Source organism: Plectropomus leopardus, chromosome 18 (assembly GCF_008729295.1).
Source record: "Plectropomus leopardus isolate mb chromosome 18, YSFRI_Pleo_2.0, whole genome shotgun sequence".
Taxonomy (NCBI): domain Eukaryota; kingdom Metazoa; phylum Chordata; class Actinopteri; order Perciformes; family Serranidae; genus Plectropomus; species Plectropomus leopardus.
In genome coordinates, this window is record NC_056480.1 from 5,127,380 (window position 1) to 5,148,369 (window position 20,990).

Genomic DNA, 20,990 nt, shown 5'->3' on the forward strand with positions numbered 1-20,990 from the left:
GTTTTACGAAAAAAAGATCCTTTGATGTCAAGCATCTAATATCTTTAATGCCAAAATGTGATCTAATAGTTGTACAAATATAAAACTCAAGAGTTGGACATGTTTGCTTATTCTCCATCCGCAAATCTACATTAATGTGGTGTAGTTTGACAAGATAACAGAATAATATAAAAATGTTAATGGGTTGAAGCACTGAATTAAGAAATAATGTCAAAATTTGATGTATTTAATGTCCAGTAATGACTGCTTGGTATGACTTATGGTGCTAAACACACTGTAGCATGTTTTCACTTCTACTTTATGGGATTATTTTTAATGTGAAGTGTTTATGGGATATGTTTTGTTTTCTGATTAGTGCAGACTTTCTCTTCCACAATATTGTGGATATTGATTCTGAGTGCAGTTGTTCACCATGCAGCTCAGCAGTGTGACTGCACGCCATTAAAACTCTGACTGTCGCATAATTAAAACATACTGGAACTAATTTAGAATAAAAAAATATTTTTTGTTAATGTAATAAAACATTGGAAAGCGGTGATATTTCAATATCAGTGGCGCTTGGGACACTCGCAGCATTTTCTTCAGAGGACATCATGTCTGCTGGCAGATCCAGATCGCCTCCAAACAGCTGAATTTGACGGAAAGGTTGACACTGACTGCACAAAGACAACACGGTCCCCTGCAACTGTCCTCAAATTCAACATGTCTTCTGATATTGAATTAAAAATAGTCAATAGCTGTCCGACACGACATAAAAAGGTGAATTATGAGGAGCGCGCTGTGCGTCGGTTTGTGGCACGACATGGACACCGTTTGTCATGTGGTTTGTGGGAAAACCCGTATTGGATCACTGTGGTCACCTGGGCAAAGAACCTGAAAGAAGTGACGTTGAGGAGCTGATTGTCAGTGTGTGTCTCTTGGATCAACACTGCACAGACTTATATGATTTAATGAAAAAATATAAAGTACTGTCTCAAAAATTCAAGCCAAATGGTGCGCGCGTGTTTTCACGCAGAAATAAACCGAGAATAAGCGCGATTAACCATTTTAACCACCAAAACTCTTTGCATCCTAGGAGTCACGTGAATGCTTGGTTGCAAAATCTGAAATCTTACAACGCCAGAGCCACTATTACAGTTTTAAAACAGCACAAATTTGATCGCATAATAAAACGAAACTAGTCCACTCCGTGTCTTATTGGCCGCATGTCGCAGCCCGCAGCTTTACGCGGATAAACAGCAGCTGTGCGCCGCAGAGCAACAAAAAGGAAAAAAACCAAGGACAAAAAAGATTTCCAACCATCGACCTTAAAGGAAATTATCTTCCATCCGTGCATCCAGCAGTTCACCTAAAAAACTTTAAACCCCGCGATCGCAGCACCGGCGCCTCCGTGGAGCTGCGTAAAACCCCCGGAGTGTTTTTTTTTTTTGTTTTCCGCACAGACGCAGACGACTCCCTCCTGCTCAGCAGCGGCCTCCATTTTAGCTCCTTGCCCGGTCGCTACCTCACGTGTCCTGGACTGTCTTTCTCACATGACCCGTGTGTTTGTCCCCGTGATCAGCGCTTCCATCTCCGTAAATCAGTGTCGTTGAATATCGGCGTTTTACACCCCGCAAAAGCTTCATGGATATGCTGGAGCAGAGTCTGGACAGCTCGGCGAGGTGAGAGGCTGCTGGCCGCTTCCTGCTCAGCCATGGCTCCCTCCACGGCCTAAAACCCCTTTTCTCCTTGTAACGCAATGCTCTGTTTATAGCCTGCATGCTCCAGATACTTTTAATATTGTGCATTGTGCCGTTTTTACTCTCTGATTGACTCTGTGTGCAGCCTGCGGGCATGATGCGTTATGGCATCCATAAAGACATTTTTAGCAGAAACTGTTCGCCCTTTTGCAAATCACGAATACTATTTTATTTATTTGTCAAGAGATCCAAAATGCACAGCAGTTATATGACTATTTTTAAAGGTTGCATTTTATTGCACAATGCTGCCACTGTTTTTAGTGCAACTATTTTAGGGTTAAAATGCTTAAATCAAACTGTTATGGGCGGTGTTAAGTGTATTATATTTATTAATGAAGTTTGTCTTGCTTTGTGCAGTAAATGAAACCACCTAGACTTAAAGTTTTGATTTTCAAGTAATTGTTGTTTTCCTCCTGGAAGTTGCAGAAAGCATTATTTTTGTCACGCTTACATGCTACTTATGCATCACTATATTTCTGTGTTTTGGCCATCATCTCCTCATGTGACCACCTGGAGGCGCCCTTCATCCACAACCCTTGATGACAGCTTGATCCAGATATACATTTATGATAAATAATTGACTCATTCGTATTCTCGTTTTGTTTTTAGTCACGACAAACAGGACACAGAAGAGGTGGTGCAGCTACAGGAAGGTGAGAGTCTCGTTTCTTACCATCCTAACATGTGAAACAAATCTGCTTATTTTCTGAAAATTATATCTGTGATGCAAATTAATTGAAACCTTGATTGTCACCACTTTTTGTGCTGCATGTGGACGCATTTTATAAGCATTTACACCTTTGAAACATAAGAAAACTGGTTTTATCATTCTCATAATATATATATTTAAATTTTATTTATTTAAAAAATACTTTTTTTTATTTTTCACTAACATGGGGGGGAAAGGCAGTCAGCAATTTGGCATGAAATGTTCCGCAAATTACAAAATAAATAAATAAATAAATAAAAGGTGACAAGAAACTTGACAGCTAAAAAAGAGATAGAGAAGGAAAATCATTAGAAATTTGTCAAATATCTATGGAAAAATTAAAAAAAAAAAAAACATATAATCATAACTATGTAATAAAGGTTGTGGAAAAATAAATGTCAATTATTGTTATATATATAACACATAATTGATACATATATATCCACATTTATTACATATATATATATATGTATATTTAAAAAATTTAAAAATTTTTTTTTAATTTTTTTTAAATTTTAGGTTATTTTCTTGCAGTGTTTTAATTTTTGGATCATTTCTTGTTAAGTTGCTCATTGCCATCTTTGCATGTTTTTGAAAGAAAAGACAATTTTGCTCAGGTTTCAAAGGGTTAAGGATGTGCTTATACAAGACACATTATTATAACTGAGACATGATCTTGAGCCAATATTCTTTTAAAAATCCTACTTTTGAGCCAAACGTGTGCTTGTCTGCAGAAACATATCTACTCACATCTCTGTTTCTCTTTGGTTCCGCCTTGATGCAGGGTCACATATTTGATCCATGTTGACCTGTGTGTTGCAGGAGAGGCGGTGGGGGCGGAGGAGCAGACTGCAGTGACCATCACCGGTGTCCCGCAGGCTGCCTTCGCAGACCACAATGTTCAGTACCAGTTCCGCACAGAGAACAGTGGAGGACAGGTGGGCATGCAGGACCAGTGTCCTGCACAACAACATGTGTTTACGTTAGTTAGCTGAGCTTTATTTTTAGAAAGTCTCAATAAAATCAAGATATTTTTATTCTTTAAGAGAGGCAGGAACATCACAACAAGACAATTCAGTCAAACGCAAAGCAGTTATCACACACACACACACACTCTCAGCTCTCAGGAAGTAAACATGAAAAACAAGCTGTTGCCAAACAATGCAACTCCAGTAAAACTTTCTGTTACTGAATGAATGTGTCTAATGTGACAAAAATACACGTTACAGAAATCCTTAAACACTGACTGTTGGTCATTGTACGGCCTCATTTACAAACAGCTTCAATATGTGGAGCGATCCAAACTTGACAGGCCTTCCATGCCAAATTACAGATGTTGAGCTGGTACTGGCCAGTTGTTTGATGGAGAGGTTTAGCCCAGAGTGTGGGGTGGAATGATTGCAAGTATATTTTGGAACGGTAACTATTTTTTTTTTTTCAGGAAATTGTTCTCAGAAGGGTTCACATTTGGGTATTTTGTAGCGACGAATTTGAATTCTTGAAATAACCACAAAATCCAAGGTGTCAAAAAAACAGATGAGACAGATGTTAACACCTGATAACCAGTTGCTCATGCTTGGAAACTTTGCAAAACACAACAAAAAGTATGTGATACAGGATAGGTGAGGGTTTTCTTTGTATTACTGGTTCAAGCACTGCAGTAGGTGCCAAAAACATTGTGCCCAAGGTGATGTTTTTGTAAAGTGCTGGTTTCATTTTGAGTAACATTCAGCTCATTCCACTGAAACCATGAAGAAAAAACCCACCCACCAGAGTAAACGAGAGACGTTAAAAAAGAGGTGTAATGGAGCAATTTGATGGTATTTTCTATTTTTATTTTCTTTTAATTATTCATTTAAAATTGTTTTATAGTATTATTATAGTTTTTAAGATTTTTCTCAAGTCATTTCTTACCTCGCACTTATTTTATTTATTTATTTGGCAAATTTTCTGATAATTTTCTTTTACTTGGGTCATTTTGTCTTTCGTTACCTCCTTCTTATATTTTTGAAAAAAATAAACAAATAAATAAAGCCAATTTAGCCAGATTTCAAATTAATAATTTGGTTGTATTTCCCATCTGTGCTGAGCAACAGTTTTATGTGAAAGGAGTTAAAAGTCCATCCCATATAGAGGCCTCTCCCAAATATAAGCCTGTTGAGTTCAGTGGTTTAAATAATAGCTCAGGCCATTAATTGCAGTTTTACGGTTTATACAGTCCTGTATGTTGTTATACAACTGTTCATACAACTGTGCTTAACACTGAACGTCAGTAAAATTTATGTGAAATCAAGAACTCTGTTTCTTTGTCCATCTCTCTAACCAGAGACGCACTGTGGATGAGGAGCTGGCATACAGTTATTATGAAATATTCATCATTGCAGTCCTCCATAACACTCTCTGCTGTGTCCCCAGGTGACCTATCGCGTGGTTCAGGTGACAGACGATCAATTAGAAGCAACAGCCGATGCGACTGGAGCTGTCAGCGTCGTCTCCACTGCAGCGTTTGCTGGAGCCCCTCAGGCAGTGGCCCAGGTGAGCAACAAACAAGTCATTTTTGTGTAATTCATAGTGTTGTTTGCTCAGAGATAAATTAATCTGAACTGTTTAATGCCCCATAGGCAGGAATCTAGAAAAATACCCCCAAAAAATCTCAATTAGGGCTCTTTCTATTGGTTCAACACACAGCCTTACCATATTAGCTGTTTACGGTTTGAATGTCTCTAAATCCACCAGGCTGTTATCCAGAACCCTTTCAGCAACGGGGGCAGTCCTGGTGGGGATACGGTGGGAGGAGAGACCCGTTTCGCTTATTTCCCTGCCGCCACCGTCAGCGATGGAACAGCCACAGCTGTGTCCGTGCAGGCCACCGCCGACCCAACGATAGCACAGACGGGAGGTGAGAAAACAGCCGTGGCTCAAATCCTGAAGTGACGGCAGGAGAGAAAGCACAGGATTCAGTATACATGTCAACAGTTCGTTTGCTGAAACAGTTATATTTTGAAGATATTTGACTGTTTGCTTCTGATGATGATGAACAAAACACATGTTGCATGTTTTATTGTCGTTCTTTGTCTTTAATCCCATTTCTGATCAGTAAGAAACCATCATTCATTTTTCGTCATTTTCCTCCAGGTCAGTTTTACGTGATGATGAGCCCCCCTGAGGTGCTACAGACGACGGCCCCTCGCACCATCGCACCACGCACACACACCTACACAGCGTGAGTATAACAAAATCCTTTCCCAGTGCTTCCATCCCATCCCTGAAGTTACCAAAATCACCACAACTCTCTCCTCACGTGTTTGGCCGACTTCTCACCCCTTCCCCTGTAACTTCACGGTGGATCGGATGTTCTTTACCTCTCCCTCCCTCCTTCTGTGGAATGATTAGTTTTGTCATTGTGTGTACAAATAAAGATACAAGTTTTTAAAAAAAAAATCAATTTCCATCATTTCAAACATCCAACATCTGAAAACCACACTCTGTCCTACTTACCTGCCATCCCCAGAGACCTCGGTGAAAGCGAGATGTTGCAGCATGGCAGTTCAAACTGGTGAGAAGAACTTTCACATACGCCCCCACCCCGCCCCCATCATGTGTGTGAGACAGACGTTTGGTGGCTCACTGATCGATCATTAGCACCCTGTATCCTGAGTTATATGTTGACGGGTTGAGTTAACAGGCAGCTTAAGGCTTGTAAAGACTGAGTCCCGATATCAAATTTAACTTCTTTATTCAGTGGCTGAATCCCACAAACCTTTGCTCCTCGGAGGACCTGAAGGTTCAGCTATGTCTGCACCTTCTTCCCCAAGGCTAATAAAAACCAGTTAACGGTGCATTTGGGCACAAACAGCCAAAAATAATAATAACAAAAGCCGAAAACATTTTTCCAATGCATCTGAAAATTAGGCTTGATTCTAGCTCAGGTGTTTCATGTTTGGTTAATTCTGAAAATGTGAGAATTAATTTTTAATTTGACTTTTAAGTTTGTTTTCTGTGTCTTTGCAGGAAGGTGGAGGGTCCGCGGGCGCCCAGAGACGAGAGGCGGAGAGCACAGCACAATGAAGGTGTGTGGTTAGTGAGTGTTTGAATCCATCATGTCTGAATTTTGTTGTTTCCTCGGGTTTCATAAATGCTACACAGATTGTGGCTGCATGTTGGTGTCTAAAAGTTTTCAGTTCAAAAGGGATTCATGTTAATGTTTTTCAATAGTTGTATTTCCATTTGTTTTATGTCTTTCTTTGCAGTGGAGAGAAGAAGAAGAGACAAGATTAACAACTGGATTGTCACTCTTTCAAAAATCATCCCTGACTGTAGCATAGACAGCAGAACTGGAGCGGTGAGTGCTGTGCAGAAATCTGCCCTCAGTGATAATGTCCACTTATCTTCCAAAGCCTGTATGATAGACAAAAAACAAGACATTGAAGTTTGTTAAACCGTCAGAAGGCAGGTTTCTGTTAAACCTCAAATTGCGCAAATTGAAATAGCAAATGTAAAATACACCTAAAGGAAACACGTCAATTTCGAGAAACTCCCATTTATGGCAAAAAAGTTTTTATGCTTACACGTGGTGGTATTTCATGCAATTCAAAAAAGCCATATTTCACGAACGTGTCACTGTGCCGTGTTTCACAGAGTAAAGGAGGCATCCTGTCCAAAGCATGTGACTACATCCGAGAGCTGCGTCAGAGTAACCAGCGACTGCAGGAGAGTTACAAAGAGGTGGAGCGAGTCGAGATGGACAACGAGCTGCTCAGACAACAGGTTGACTTCCAACACAAACCTGTCATTCACTCAGCCCAAATATGATCTACATGTCATGCCTTTTATGTGAAGGAAAGAAAAGAGAATTGAGATATAAGGCCTCTAAACATAAAGTCACTCTTTGAATTTGTTGAGTCATACATGTTGAGTCGCACATTAAAAATGGCAATTATTGTATTATAACCAGTAATACAAATATAAACATGTCTACTACTTTACACCACTCAAAACACACAGAAACTGTAATGTATCTAAATAAAGTCAGAACCAATATTACATGTCATACACCAGAACAAATATTAGCTATTTATACTCCGTTAAAGACGTAGAAGAGTTACTATTACTATTTTCTCACACCCGCTGACATTTTCACGGCTGTTTTTTATTCCAGGGATGACAGCAGGTTAAAACTGAATTCACTATATTTTTTCTTTTCTGTTTATGTTTCCATGTGTCTGATAATCTTTGTTATTTTTCTAGATCGAGGAACTGAAGAATGATAATGCACTGCTTCGAGCACAGCTACAGCAGCACGGTGTAGAAGTCAATGGAGATGCAACACCGCAGTGATTTTTGGACTGAGCACACGTTACATCACAAACACAATGTCGCGTCCTCCCACCCACCTGAACAATACCAGGAAAGGAATAACAACGAGAGACAATTTCCATCTGAAATTGGACCACACAGACACACGCAGGGCTCGAGAAGAACACTGAAGGACTGCAAACGCCTCCTCCACCTCCAGCTGTTCATGGCTCAGCGCTCTGAAGTCCGTTAACTGTGTAGCCAACTGAACCTCTCACCTCTGCTTCAAGGACCTCTACACAGCACCGCCGCGCTCGCACCAAACTTTTCTTTTTTTATTTTAAATTATAAACCTGCCGCAGAAAATTTACTTTTAATAATTTCACCTTTTTATCAAACTTTTTCTCTTACTTCTGTCTTATTTTGTTGACATTTGCTGTGTTCAAAACTACTAAATGTGACATGAATGATAGGTCCCATTTACTTTTTATTTATTAGTCTTTAAAGAATGTGTACACACAGAGAGAAAAAGAAAATTGTGAATTTACGCTTTCCCCAACAGCAAACACAACACTGCTATTAAGCATAGTTTTACTCTCAGTGGATCATATGTATATAAAGTTGTTCAATTTCTGCCTCTTTACACTGACACTCCAAGCACTCGGCAGAGCTCACAAAATTTCTGAACATAATCCACTTTCAGTAAATAGAAATAATAATAATAATGTTTTTCTGACAGTCAAAGTGAAAGCAGCTTGATAGTGCAGGCACGGAGGTTTAATTTTAGTTCAGGGCCTTAATAGAAGCCTGTTGGAGAATCTAGGTGATAACATAGCTCAGGTAATTGGGATAGTGCACTGGCAAGTGGTTCCCAAACTCTTGATAACATGAAGTCTTTACATATAGAGTTTAAATCTCTCTTGTGTCCCCTTTAGGTGCAATGTAAAGATACATATGGAGATGATTTTCAAGGTGGGAATCATTTTACACGGGCATTAAAAAATGGTTGGTTTGTATATCTGGTCACTGGTGTAATGCACTGAAATAGAGGTTATGAGAGGTCTTGGTTTGAGACCGGCCTCTGTTTGGCCCACTCGTCCTGCTGCATTTCAGTGGACGCCCGACGTGGCTTCTTTTGCAATCTTCCCTAATTCTTAAAAACTTTGGGAACCTTTGCCACTGACGGACAGTAAAACAGCTGTGGTCAGGAATGTGCTGAAGGTAGTTTGGATGCAAGTGATGATAGTTGTAACTAACCAGCTTTTGTCTACACTGAAAGTCACCACAGCATGGAAATATAACCACTGGCATGACTAATTCTGATACTACAATAAAACAGAAGTGTTTATACCTGAGTGTTGTTCATCACAGATGTCGCCTACAGTTTTTTTTTTACTTGTTTTGTTTATCGAATTTAATTATTCTGACTTCTGTGGCCCTGCCCTGAAACCAGTATTACTCAGATTGCCTGGTGCTGCGTAAACTCCTGCCATTTTCCAAATAACGATGAATATGAGTTGATTCAAACTGGGGATTTGTGCGTAATTTTAATAAAAACAAAGTGCATATAATGCACCAAAATAGAGCTTGTTTGTCCAAAAAAAAGTGCCATGAGAGGATCCGCAGGCACCTGACAGAGGTCAGGGCCAAGGATTTTCTCAAATCCTAGAAACTCCCTGGGACTGCCACAACTGGCCCCTTGACTCCTGTCATTTTGCAAATGTGTCCACTGAGCATCGCAAGTAAAGTATTCCCACTGGTGTCATTAGGCCCCTGAAAGTTTTCTTAATTGCCCCATATCTTAATATATCCGCTATATATATTATTCAAAAAACAAGAATGGGCCTTATTATATTTTTTAAACCCAGATCTAATAATTTGTCACATACTTATACTTTAACAAATGTATTAAATTACATTCTACCACTGTGGAAATACATACATACATATCCTGCTTTTAACTATTTTTACAACTCAGGTCAATAATTTTTTTAATGATAGCATTTGTTTTTTAATTACCAACAGCTATTAATATTTTCCTCATCACACTTTATCATTAATATGTAAAGTTTAGAAAAGCTTGGACCCCCCTAGTGTCCCTGGTTATCCACACCCCAAACCCTGACCCGAAAGGCTTAACATTTTACAAAGCGATATTTTCAGTGGTTCTGGTACTGGGTCACGGGATCTGACGGGTCACAGATGTTGCTGCTCTCCCGGTTTTAAAGTGTCCGACATCATCACGGATAAAAACAGATCGTTATTGACGTTTCTGGTTGGCAGGTGGTGTCACAGAATGACGGTGTGAACTCGTCACCGTTTATTAATCATTGAAGAATTCCGCTCGAACGTTGTGTCAGCTCGTTGCCTGGAGACGCTCGAGTAGCCGACTTGTTGCCATAGGTAACCTGGTCCAGAAGAACCAGCACGCGCCGACTATCTGAACATTCTAGAACTCTGGTGAGTACAGCTTGATGTAAAGAAACTTTACAGTTTGATTTTTTTAAACTCGTCACGGTGTTTACATTTAAACTTTGTTAACCGCAGCGATAAGTTGGCAGTGACTGCAGCCTGAAATGTATGGCCTTGTCACCTCGGCCTCAGTCCAGTGAGCCGTTTTATGGAAAGTCCTCTTTGCTGGTTTAAGTCGTTTGCTCTTTCCTACGTTATGTCTGTCATTTCCATATTTCTGTCACAGGTTGACACCAGTGTCTGACAAGCACACGTCAAACGTCCTAGTGAAGGGGAATTACGCCAATTTGAAAAATTCATACATTCATTTGCCTACATGTTTTTTGCTATTCCTCCTGCATTCAAACTTGTGTTATAAATAAATAAATAATACAAGATAAATCAATAAAAATGAAATTATATTAATATAGCACAATACTCACATCTGAGTCACTTAAAAAAGTGATAAAATATTAAACAATATATTTTAAAGCAATAATATAAGCAATCTTGAATGTCCGAGTGGTTGGTTATTTGACAGGATCCCCATAAGCTGTGTCCCAAAGCTAGTCCTACAACTATTCATCTTGGGGTCTACTGTCATGTCTCAAGATTAACTACAATAATACAATGTTGGATACTTTTAACTATAGAAACTTATCTATGTTTAAGTTAATCAAATGTTTGTAAAAGCTTAATCTGAAATTGCCTGATTGACCACAGTGTAGCCACTAACTAATGCATCACATCACATATTATTTCCTTTAGGAGAACTATAGAAAAGTGCAAATATGAAATATTACAGCAGAAATACTCAATTTAAGTCTAGCACTTAACCACAGGTACTTTCCCATAGTGCATTTTGAACATATTGCTCATCCATTAACTTTGTTTTTTTCTGGGTCACTCAGACGGTGCAGAGGTTATGACGATGTGTTCAGACTTTTACTGTTCAAGGCCATATACTTTATACTTTATAGATACTTTATAGAAACTCAGCTGTGAATGATAGAAAGTGAAAGAGAATGTGAAAGAATGTTAGAAACAAGTCCATGTTATTGACTGCTCTCACTGTCTCTTTGTGAAGAAGTTGTAGAAGCTCTGTTGGACTGACATCACCTCTGTGTGAGTTTACTGTTTCAGTATGTTTCAACAGTGAGATGTCTGCACTGCCTGCAAAGCCCGGCCTGCGTCACAGTGTGTCAGAGTGGAACAGCAACAACCACCAACTGTCTGCCACAGCACAGCATGAGCGATATGTTTCGAATGTGATCCGGCAGGACGGGAGGTCACTACGCAACGAGACCACCTGCAAAGTTGGTTCATGTTTTTAAGATGCCTATAAACAGTCAGAGTCACTCTACAGGACGGAGAATATCCCATCACACCATGCACACATGGTCCACACATACCTTTGAATGTCCAACCTCCCCTCAGTTATCCCTTTCCGTCTTTTCTCTGCAGACAACCTGGGATGAAATCGACACCTCTCGCAGGTTGAGTGAGCGGCTGTGGGATGTTTCCCGGTGGAAAGAGGCGTTAGAAACCTGCGCACAGAAAGTGGATGAAGAGATGGAGGCTCTGACGCTGGTGATTTGTCCAAGAACTTTTGAATCTTCTGAGTTTATCTCATTTTGTATAAAAAGTACAAAGATGTCAGCCCATTTTAATTTCAGATATACTTTCATACCTGTGTGAGTTGTTTCCTTTTATCAGGGTACCCCCAAAGTTCCCAAAGTTAAATTTAAGAACCTTTCAGACCATTTTAATGCCACATAGAATGAAATTGAATGCCAATTCAAGGCCATACTGGCAAACGTCTAAAGGATGTAATGCAAAATCAGTGCAGATTATTAGAAATAAGACATAAAAATAGAAATAAGTTACCAAATAATTGAGTTTCCAGCAACATTAAAATGTAAAAGATATTCATTTGTTGCATTAATCATTATTCAATCACAGCAGGACACGTCACAAGCAACATCAAGTAAAAAAAATGAGACCTTTATTAAAGAAATGTAAGACTTTGTTGATGATTTTGAGACCCTTTAAGGCTTTAAATCTGAGAATATTAAATTCAAGGCTTTTAAAGACTTTTAGGACCTCGCGGGTACCCTGTTAATATTCTTAGAATTGTTCAATTTAAATTTTAAATTGGCTTTCCCTTCTGTAATTAAATATCCTACCTCTGAGCGTGCAGGCGCTGCTTGAGTCTGACAGTGAAGTGACCTCAGCCTCGATGTTTTTTTGTGGACAGTCCAAAGAGAAAACCGAACAGGCCCTGGCTGCAACCGCAGTTCCCCTGGAGGTCGGCAGCGAATGCGTGACGCTGAGGGATGGACGGCGAGGGTACGAGCTCGCCACTGACCCCGTTGACGAGCAGCTGAAAAAAGAAGTGGAGCTGATTGAAAGAGTGCAACAAGTTCTGCAGCAGCACATAGACAAGGCCTTTGAGCAACTGTGGTAAGAGACACTCTGGTGTTTTGCACAGGGACTATTTAACGTTTAATCTCTGACCACCTTTCTTTGGTCTCCTTCAGTGTTTTGCAGGAGGCTCGGCACCAGCTGACCGCTGATATCCAGAACAAGATGGACGCCCTGGACATTGATATGTCCTGCCTGTCACTTACAATAAAGTCACCTCAGATCTCCCTGAAGACCAACCCAACTCGCATACCATCAGGGTAATCTCGGGATGAGGGTGTGCATGAAATAACTGAACTGAAATTTTAAATATGTATAAAAAGGAAAGAGTGAACATATAAACTTACACAAACACACAAGAAGTGCAAACCAATTAAATCCCACCCTTTCTCCATCAGTTATTGAAAAATAATTGACCTGCATATTTCCATTGTTATTGACAGAAAAAGAGGAAGAGACAGAACAGTAATTACTGCACAGTAATTTAAATATGGTAATACACATGCACAGTAAAGAATGTGCAAATGTGTTTTTTTTTTTTTTTTTTTTAGAAATTTAGGACTGCATTTGAATTGCTTTGCAACACACTGTTTGACAGATGAAAACGTTTTAACTCTTAGATTCCTTTAAGCACAATACAGAAGAATAATGCCCATTTCAATTTTCTGTTATAAGCCTGATTAACTAAAATGCTGACATGTCGTTTTTGTAGTTCCTGCACCCCCCAGGAGTGGGTCCAGTTCAGCCAGTATAATGTGGCTCGTGCCCAGGAGGCCATGCAGGTGTCCCAGCAAATGAGGGAGGACATGAGTCTCACCGTAGCCCAGGTGTGTATCATCTAAAGGTTATATTTGTTGTGCAAACTCTGCATGGCACATAATGTGCAGATAAGTTATTTATATAAGACAGTGTTACCCAAAACTAGAGTTTTATGGAAAACCTTGTCATATTTGCTGAAACTTTCACTTTATCCTGGCAGTGGTACATTAGACAGATAATCTGAAAGAAAATCATGTTTATGCCTCCTCCACATTATTCAAATGACATTTGCAAGAATACAGCGTTTGCTCCAGGAGCTGGAGTTTGGTTTTGGCTCTACTGTTTGAAAAATAGCGGCCAGAGCAAACTTTCTCATTTTGCAGCTAAACAGTACACTAAAATATGTTTCTGAAAACATATAAAGGGAGAAATGCCACGAGGAACCTTTTTTTCATGCATTTTCTGCTTCATTTACTTCATTTTTCAAATAACAAGTTTAAAATTCCATTATTTTGCATTTCAAAACTATTTTGAAGTTCATAATGACAAGATAAAGCAATTCTTACCAGATTGTCTTGATTGGGAATCAGATGAATGTAAATAAATTTGCAATTTTCGGGAGCTCCAGTTTAGTTGCTTTCTCTGATTCATATAGGTCCTGTATACATGAAACTGTTGTTCCCTGCAACATCTGGTATATGACTAGTCACAACATGCCAGCCTGAGGACATCCCTTAGACCAAAATCTTCCACAGAGCTGACTGGTCTGCAGCCAGCTGCCACACAATTAGCAGCACTGTACTTTTACTTTTTCAGTTTAGTTTCATCCAAAGGTTTGTGGCAATTTGCACACTCCAAAGTAGTGTTTGCTGGCTTTGGCAGTGCCGGTTCCTGCTGACATCAGTCTGATTAGCTGCACCTGTGAGCTTCGCTCATAGGTGGAAGCTCAAACCTGAGGTACTTTGGTGATATTTAAATTCTTTTTGACACAAGGTGAATGTTATTTTTGTCTTGTCAACTGCTCCATCTGGGAGATTTTTAAAGTGAAATGAGCCATTTAAAAGTGCAGCGGTGTCATTATTTTCCATGTCTACGGTTACCAACTGTGGCTATAATAACTTCTTTAATACAAAAGCAAAAGCATTAAGCTCAGGACTGAATACAAAACAAGTATTGATTCAGGAATTGCAATTAATTCATATTTCTCTCTGTGGTTCTCTTAACTATCTGGGAATATTGTGCACTAATCTTGCTCTCATTTCTCCTGTGATCAACAGGGTAAGAAATGGCACATTTACAATTGATTGCTTCTCTATTCTCTATTTCTTAGCTCCAGAATGAGTTAGACACTCAGCGCAGGGCCACCGAGTTTGCTCTCCGTAAGCGCAATCACCATGAAGAGCAGGCCCGCGATGAGCTGGAGTGGCAAATAAGAACTGTGAGATGTACAGATTTTAATTTTTGTGGACTGTGGATTTGAAATTAAGCATGCAGGGATTACAGCAGTTTTAATCCAGTAATGGAAGTTATTATTACCCTGCAGAAGTTACTGGAAGTTTTAATCCAGCAATGTTCCTACTAGTGAAGAGATTGTTGTTTACAATGTACATGTACCTGTAGACTGAAGATGAAATGGCAGAAATGGAGAGCGATATTTACGGACTGGACGCAGACCTTCAGGCAAAGACGGCCTCACTGAAACTGGCTCACACCAGACTGGAGAACAGGACCAGCAGACCTGGCATGGACCTGTGCAGAGATGAGGTGTGAATAAAACTATTTAGCGATTAAGAAAAACATCAGGAGGTTTTGTTCTGATGGATCTTTTCCTTCCTGTTTGTGTGCAGGTGCAGCACGGCCTCATTGATGAAGTCCATCAGCTGGAGGCCACAATCACAGCTCTGAAACAGAAGCTTTCTGAGGCTCAGTGAGTTTTGCTCCTTTGAAATTTATCTCATATGTTATCCACATTTTTATTTGCCAGTTTCATCAGCAAAATATGTTTTTTGGCAAGGCATGGGTACATGCTCCACCTGTCCCACTAACACCAAACATAAGCATCGTTAGCCTCAAAAAGTCTCACTTTGAGCAGTTATTGTCACTAAAGCGAGGATACTCAACCAGCCAATACATGTTTCTACAATTTTAGGAGATTTCTCTGAGTTCTGGACATTTCTCTCTCTGATTTTAGCACGTTTATCCAATTTTAGGACATTTCTAGAATTTTAGGACATTTCTTGGATTTTAGGACATTAGGGGCTTAGCTAGGACCTCTGTCAGGGGTGTGGGGTGTCTTCCACTGGCACTTTTTTTTATGCACTCTTGGTCCTTATGTATACTAAAAGTACAAAACAATTCCCAGTGTTTAAATACAAAAAATTATACACCTATATGTATATATATATTTGTTTTTATCACTTTATTATTTCATAATTACCTCATAGTTTTTACTCTTGCTTCATTTATCAGTTTTATTTAATATCTTGTGAAGCACTTTGTAAAATCTCTTTGGACAGTGCTATAAATACATTTATTATTATTGGATCCAAAATAACAAAGATTAGTGTTTTGAGTACAAGAAAGAAAAGAAATCACTCCAGAACTTTCCCCTGCTTGTTTCTCTCTTCTCATACTCGCTCAGACACTCTCTGCAGAAGATGAAGCTCCATCACAGCCGTATGCTGCAGGATCTTTCCAGAAAACATGAAGCCCTGTCTCTGGAACAACGAAGCATGAACACCCGTACTCGCCTCACGACACCCTCCTGCACTGAGAAAGCCCCGGTGCTGCTGGTCCCGCTCGCAAACTCCAGCGGCAGGAGCAACCTGCAGCTGCTCGCTCAGTAACATGAGATCTGAATTTTGAAGGGAAGAGACAAAACTCGACAAAAACATTTGGACGGTCCATTCACCTTTAACTTTGTCTTCATGTTTTTAAGTCTGTAGCCAGTGATCTGTCCACGCATTAAATTCTTAATGAAATAATCATCCTCGTTAGTGCTCAAGAACAAAGCACTTAAAAAAAGAAAAAAATAATAATTTATTTAAATAGGAACTGTGAACCTCTTGCAAAAAGATATTCTCCTGGCTTGTTAACGCCTTATTTTGTGTGATAAATTTGCTTTTAGTTGTAATGTTTGTGTCTATATAAGTTTCACAGAGAAAAAAACTCAATTCAAATTATGCTTAAAATGCGGATTATATGCTTGCTTCCTCGTGTCTTTATTAAACATTTAATCATGAAGATAGTTCTTGGTGTATTTATGTTTGTGAGGTTGTCTTGTGATTGCGTACAAAATTCACAGATGAAATTGCTCACGTTCACGTCTGGTAAGGTTGGTACTTTTATTGGCCATTAGCTTTGTTTGGCCTTGTCATATTGTTTGAACAACAGACGCCGTTTGGGGCATGAAGACGGTGATAATGACTCATGTATGCGCGGTTTAGATAAAATATCTGGTAAACAGGCAATAAACACGGTGCCTTAGACAATAAACCCCCATAACTCTCACCTGCTTCAGTTGTAATGTCTTCAAATGGACGTGTGAGTGTGTCAGTCGCTGCATTTTTATGAGGATTTAGACAGAGAAGGTCTGTGAAAGTTTAGAAGGAAAGATCTTCAGCGGTAAATCACAGTGTAATACAGCTGTATGTCTGCCTTGAGACCTTATTGGACAGTTGGATGGATAAGTTAGAATTTCTACCCAACTAATATAACTTACGAAAGTCAGAGTTTTATCAAACCAATACATTTGTTTTTTAAAAATCTTGTAATTTTGTTCTAATTAAAGCAGATATAGTCAATATTCTCACAATAACAATGCATCAAAGGACAATGTGATAAAATGAAAGAGATCATTTGTGGGAGGGGTGAAAATTTTTCCCGAAAATTCTCTCCTCTCACAAAAACATTCCAAGAAGCATGGCGATGGGTGTTCAAAACACTAGCAGGTTTATTTCTATTGCAGCCACCGCACTAGCCCTCATTATTTACATTTGAAGGCGTCGTAGGCGTGTTATGGGAAGGCAAGCCCCTTAATTGTGGGAGCCGCCATGATTAGGGATTTCTGGGAGATGATAGTCCACGATTTCATTAAGGAATTGTGGATTCAAAACTTCGAGATGATCCGCTTTGTTGTAAATCATGTTACCCAAAAACGCAAACTCAAAAAAGTTTTCATTGCAGTTTTGCTAAATATAGCTTTTTCGAATCACCTGAAATACCACCTTATGTGAGCATAATAGCTTTTTTACAATAAATAGGATTTTTTTTTTAAACTGGCATGTTTCCATCAGGCACATTTTATGTTTGCACTTTCAATTTGCAAAATTTGAGGATTAATAGAAACCTGCCTAGGGTTGTTGCATGTCTGTTGGATGTGTACATAAGCAATTGTTGGCTTACAAGTTCACCAAATTAACTTGTTCCTGCTGCTGCCAAGCAGTCTAGAAATTGCAAATTGCCAGTGTAAGAGTTTGGTTCTTTGTATGTTAGCAAATATGCAAAATTCAAGATTTAGAAGAGAAAAGAACAATAGAATTAACTGTGATATTTTGGAGGGTTTTTTTTAATATGTACCAAATTGATTACTGAGACAGTAACTCTAATGACTTTCACTGCCCTGTATTCTCTTATTGACAATTTAGCTGGGACTAATTTATTTGCTCTCATGTTTGAAAGCTTCCTAAAAACAAAAGGGTAAGAAATGAGAAGTGAATGAAGGCTGTACTAATGTCTCTTGCACTTCAGCTAATAAAAAATGTATATATGCATTCATTACTGCAGGATATCAGAAGAGTATGCACACATTAATTCTGAGCAGTGGATCAATAGACTATTCAAACAACTAGCAGCCATGTTTTGAACTGCTGCAGGTCTTTTCTTGGAAAAACGTTTCTTGGTATCCGTCCTCCTGCTCATAAAATGCCTCTGCAACAAGCCTCAATGATTTTCTGCTCCATTTTCTTCACCCAAAGCTTTAAGCATGGCACACCCACTCCTCTCCCACACTCACACACACACACAAACACACACACACACATACAATAAAGGACTCATTTTCTGCCATAAAACCGTGAGAAGAGCCATCATGCCACAAACAAGTTTCCCCAAGCCCAACCCATCCTGTCCTCGCATTGACCATCAACTTCAGCACATTTACGACTTCACTAAACAACCTCGGCCGTACGGGGACAACCATGTGCTTCCTGACACGCCTAATTATTCTGAATCATTTCACTTAAGAGCCCAGATGCTATCTGTCTGTTGCCCTCCACTGAGAGGGCAATTAAGGCAGCCTGGTGCCTGCTAAATGCCCCCCTACTTCTGCATGAGTGGATGCGTCTCCTTATCTGCACCTCTGTCACGATGTCGTGTGCACCTCGTCCCCTTCCTGCCTACATCCACCAGCACCTTTGTGGCCACCGCCTCCTTTTTTTCCCTCTATGTCACCCTTTTCTCAGAGATGTTGGCTACGTTTCAGAGTATGAGAAACATTCAGAAGCTCTCAGACCAGCTTGGAAACGGACTTTGTCTTTTGAAATGCGGTTTACAAATGGAGACGACACGAGGAGGACTGTGCACCTACTTATTCGTTAGCTGATCTGTTGAGATTTATCCTTGTCAAACTGGAGGCAGCACTTTCTCTGCCTCCATGTCCTAAACTGAAGACATGCAGGTGGCCTCCAAGGACTGTGTCGCCCTATCCATCTACATCTTCACCTTCCTGCTTGGCCTCCCTGCCAACCTCCTGGTCCTCTTCGTGTACGTGCGCAAGGCCCGCAAGCGTGGCGCAACACCCAATGTAGTCTACGCTCTCAATTTATGCCTGGCCAACCTGGTGCTTGTCGCCTGGCTGCCCGTCAAAACTCTGGAGACTTTGCTTCAGGACTGGAGGCTGCCGGCGCCCGTCTGCCCCATCTACAGCCTCTTCCTCTTCTCCTCACTCTACGGTAGCTGCCTGTTCATCACCGCCGTGACAGTAGGGCGCTACCTCAGCATCGCGTTCCCCATCGTGTACAAGAGATACCGCCGTGCTCGGATCTCTTGCTTCATCAGCGCTGCCTTGTGGGCTTTGGTGTTCTTTCACCTCAGTTTCGCCCTGGTGGCTGAAGGCGGCGCGAACTTCGTCTCCGTTAAGGACGACACCTCAGCGTGCTACGACCACTTCAACGCGTCCCAGCTGGCTGTTCTGCTACCTCTACGCCTTGAGATGGCCATTGTCTTGTTTCTTTTGCCCCTCATTGTGACGTCTTTTTGCACGCTGCGCTGTGTCACCCTTGTGTGGCGCTCAAACTTGCGCCCCATGGGGAAGAGAAGAGTCTTGACTGTCGCTCTCTCCACACTGGCTGTGTTTGTGGTATGCTACGCGCCCTACAACGCCTCGCACATTGTGGGGTTCGTGTTGAGGGTAAATGTGGACTGGAGGACGTACGCCATGCTGACAAGCTCCTGTAATGTTTTCCTGGAGCCCATCGTCATGCTAATGCTGTCGCCAGCAGTGTCGAAGGGAGTCATGGGAAGAATCTGCGGGCGGCAAAGCCAATTCAGCCGGATTGAGGGGCGTCGGCATCGATGTAATAGCACTGCTGTAAATGTCAAGCAAACACACACGCTGTCTGAGAGGAGCCAGGCGGGGGCCGAGGTGACGAAAGTCAGTCAGGAGTGAGGTCACAGTGGGTGGAGACTAAAGAGATTCTGGTAAAACATAATCGGGCAAATCCAGAAGGAGATAAAAACATGAAATAGCAAATGATCCAGATAATGTTTATGTGTCATATTACATGAGCTGCCTCCTTACTTATGTTCTCTACTCTTTTCAAAAGTTTTTTTTATTCTATTTAAAGTTTTTGTTTCCTTATCTTAGTGTCAGCTGCAGACACTGAATGCACATTTCTGGTTTTTGAACGCTGCTAATTCAATTGTTTGCTTTAGGTCTGTTGCTCATGTGTGGATTTTTATGCTGTTTGCTGTTAAGTTTTCAGTCTCTTTGTTCTTTTATGTGAAATTCTTCATACTGCTTTCTTGGCCAGGACTCTTTTGAAAATCGGATCTCAATGGGAATATTTCTGGTAAAATAAAATAAAAATGTTCAGTACAAGGCTGAATGACTTTACTGAAGCTACATCCTGTTGTTATCAGGTTCCTTTTTTCTCCTTATCTCAAATGTTTCTAAAGAAGAAGATGGTGAAAAAAGTTGTTTTCCAAGTCTGACTACAGATGTGAACTTTTTGATTTATTCCATTTCCATTCCCATGTTGCGTAAGTTTTTTTTTCCAATGAAATAATGTGACTCATACCGTTTCCCGTGAGTGATACACACTGTGAAATGGCCAACGTGTCAGTAAAAAGAGTCAAGGAAACTGCACATCTTTGAAATGGATGAACTGTTCTCTTTCAAACTCCATATTTCAACATGTCTGAATCTAATCAGCGGAAAACAGAGCTGAACTTTGCAGACAATTAGTTTGGTGACAAATGGCTCCATCTGGTGTCTTATTAGTTACTGCTTCACGCTGTAACAGAGGAATTTACTACAAAGAAAAAAACTGTTTTTCCCCAAAAAAGACTGGATAGTGTGAGTAGACCTTTGCTACAGCTGATTTTTGACTCCT

At 40.2% G+C, this 20,990-nt stretch overlaps 3 protein-coding genes across 5 annotated transcripts; all 3 read left to right on the top strand.

Moving 5' to 3' along the window:
• Positions 1 to 927: 927 nt before the first annotated feature.
• usf2 (upstream transcription factor 2, c-fos interacting) lies at positions 928 to 9,093 on the top strand. Of its 2 annotated transcripts, XM_042506894.1 has the most exons (11): positions 928 to 1,661; positions 2,349 to 2,392; positions 3,271 to 3,386; positions 4,864 to 4,983; positions 5,185 to 5,347; positions 5,584 to 5,671; positions 5,960 to 6,004; positions 6,460 to 6,518; positions 6,699 to 6,790; positions 7,087 to 7,215; positions 7,696 to 9,093. In XM_042506894.1, the coding sequence occupies exons 1-11, from the start codon at positions 1,624 to 1,626 to the stop codon at positions 7,783 to 7,785; spliced, it is 984 nt and encodes a 327-aa protein (XP_042362828.1). In that variant the 5' UTR covers positions 928 to 1,623; the 3' UTR covers positions 7,786 to 9,093. The 2 variants fall into 2 exon arrangements, with proteins under 2 accessions (XP_042362828.1, XP_042362829.1); XM_042506895.1 differs by lacking the exon at positions 5,960 to 6,004.
• Positions 9,094 to 10,134: 1,041 nt separating this feature from the next.
• tekt2 (tektin 2 (testicular)) lies at positions 10,135 to 16,239 on the top strand. 2 transcript variants are annotated; one of them, XM_042507114.1, is made up of 10 exons: positions 10,135 to 10,203; positions 11,351 to 11,510; positions 11,659 to 11,784; positions 12,452 to 12,657; positions 12,735 to 12,878; positions 13,331 to 13,445; positions 14,708 to 14,815; positions 14,998 to 15,141; positions 15,225 to 15,304; positions 16,019 to 16,239. In XM_042507114.1, the coding sequence occupies exons 2-10, from the start codon at positions 11,355 to 11,357 to the stop codon at positions 16,221 to 16,223; spliced, it is 1,284 nt and encodes a 427-aa protein (XP_042363048.1). In that variant the 5' UTR covers positions 10,135 to 10,203; positions 11,351 to 11,354; the 3' UTR covers positions 16,224 to 16,239. The 2 variants fall into 2 exon arrangements, with proteins under 2 accessions (XP_042363048.1, XP_042363049.1); XM_042507115.1 differs by lacking the exon at positions 10,135 to 10,203 and having other exon boundaries at positions 11,286 to 11,510.
• Positions 16,240 to 18,688: 2,449 nt separating this feature from the next.
• Positions 18,689 to 20,044, top strand: LOC121958142 (free fatty acid receptor 3). The gene is given in 2 exon segments (XM_042507015.1): positions 18,689 to 18,860; positions 19,011 to 20,044. Coding segments are annotated over 2 exon segments (1,206 nt in total).
• The last annotated feature ends 946 nt before the right edge of the window (positions 20,045 to 20,990 follow it).

Excerpts from the sequence above, each read along its gene's own strand:
- tekt2 (XM_042507114.1), top strand. The coding sequence starts at position 11,355 with ATGTCTGCACTGCCTGCAAAGCCCGGCCTGCGTCACAGTGTGTCAGAG. Across the intron at positions 11,511-11,658 it reads GCAACGAGACCACCTGCAAA|ACAACCTGGGATGAAATCGA; the intron begins GTTGGTTCATGT and ends TTTTCTCTGCAG. Across the intron at positions 12,879-13,330 it reads CCAACTCGCATACCATCAGG|TTCCTGCACCCCCCAGGAGT; the intron begins GTAATCTCGGGA and ends TCGTTTTTGTAG.
- usf2 (XM_042506894.1), top strand. The coding sequence starts at position 1,624 with ATGGATATGCTGGAGCAGAGTCTGGACAGCTCGGCGAG. Across the intron at positions 1,662-2,348 it reads AGTCTGGACAGCTCGGCGAG|TCACGACAAACAGGACACAG; the intron begins GTGAGAGGCTGC and ends TTTTGTTTTTAG. Across the intron at positions 4,984-5,184 it reads CCCCTCAGGCAGTGGCCCAG|GCTGTTATCCAGAACCCTTT; the intron begins GTGAGCAACAAA and ends TAAATCCACCAG.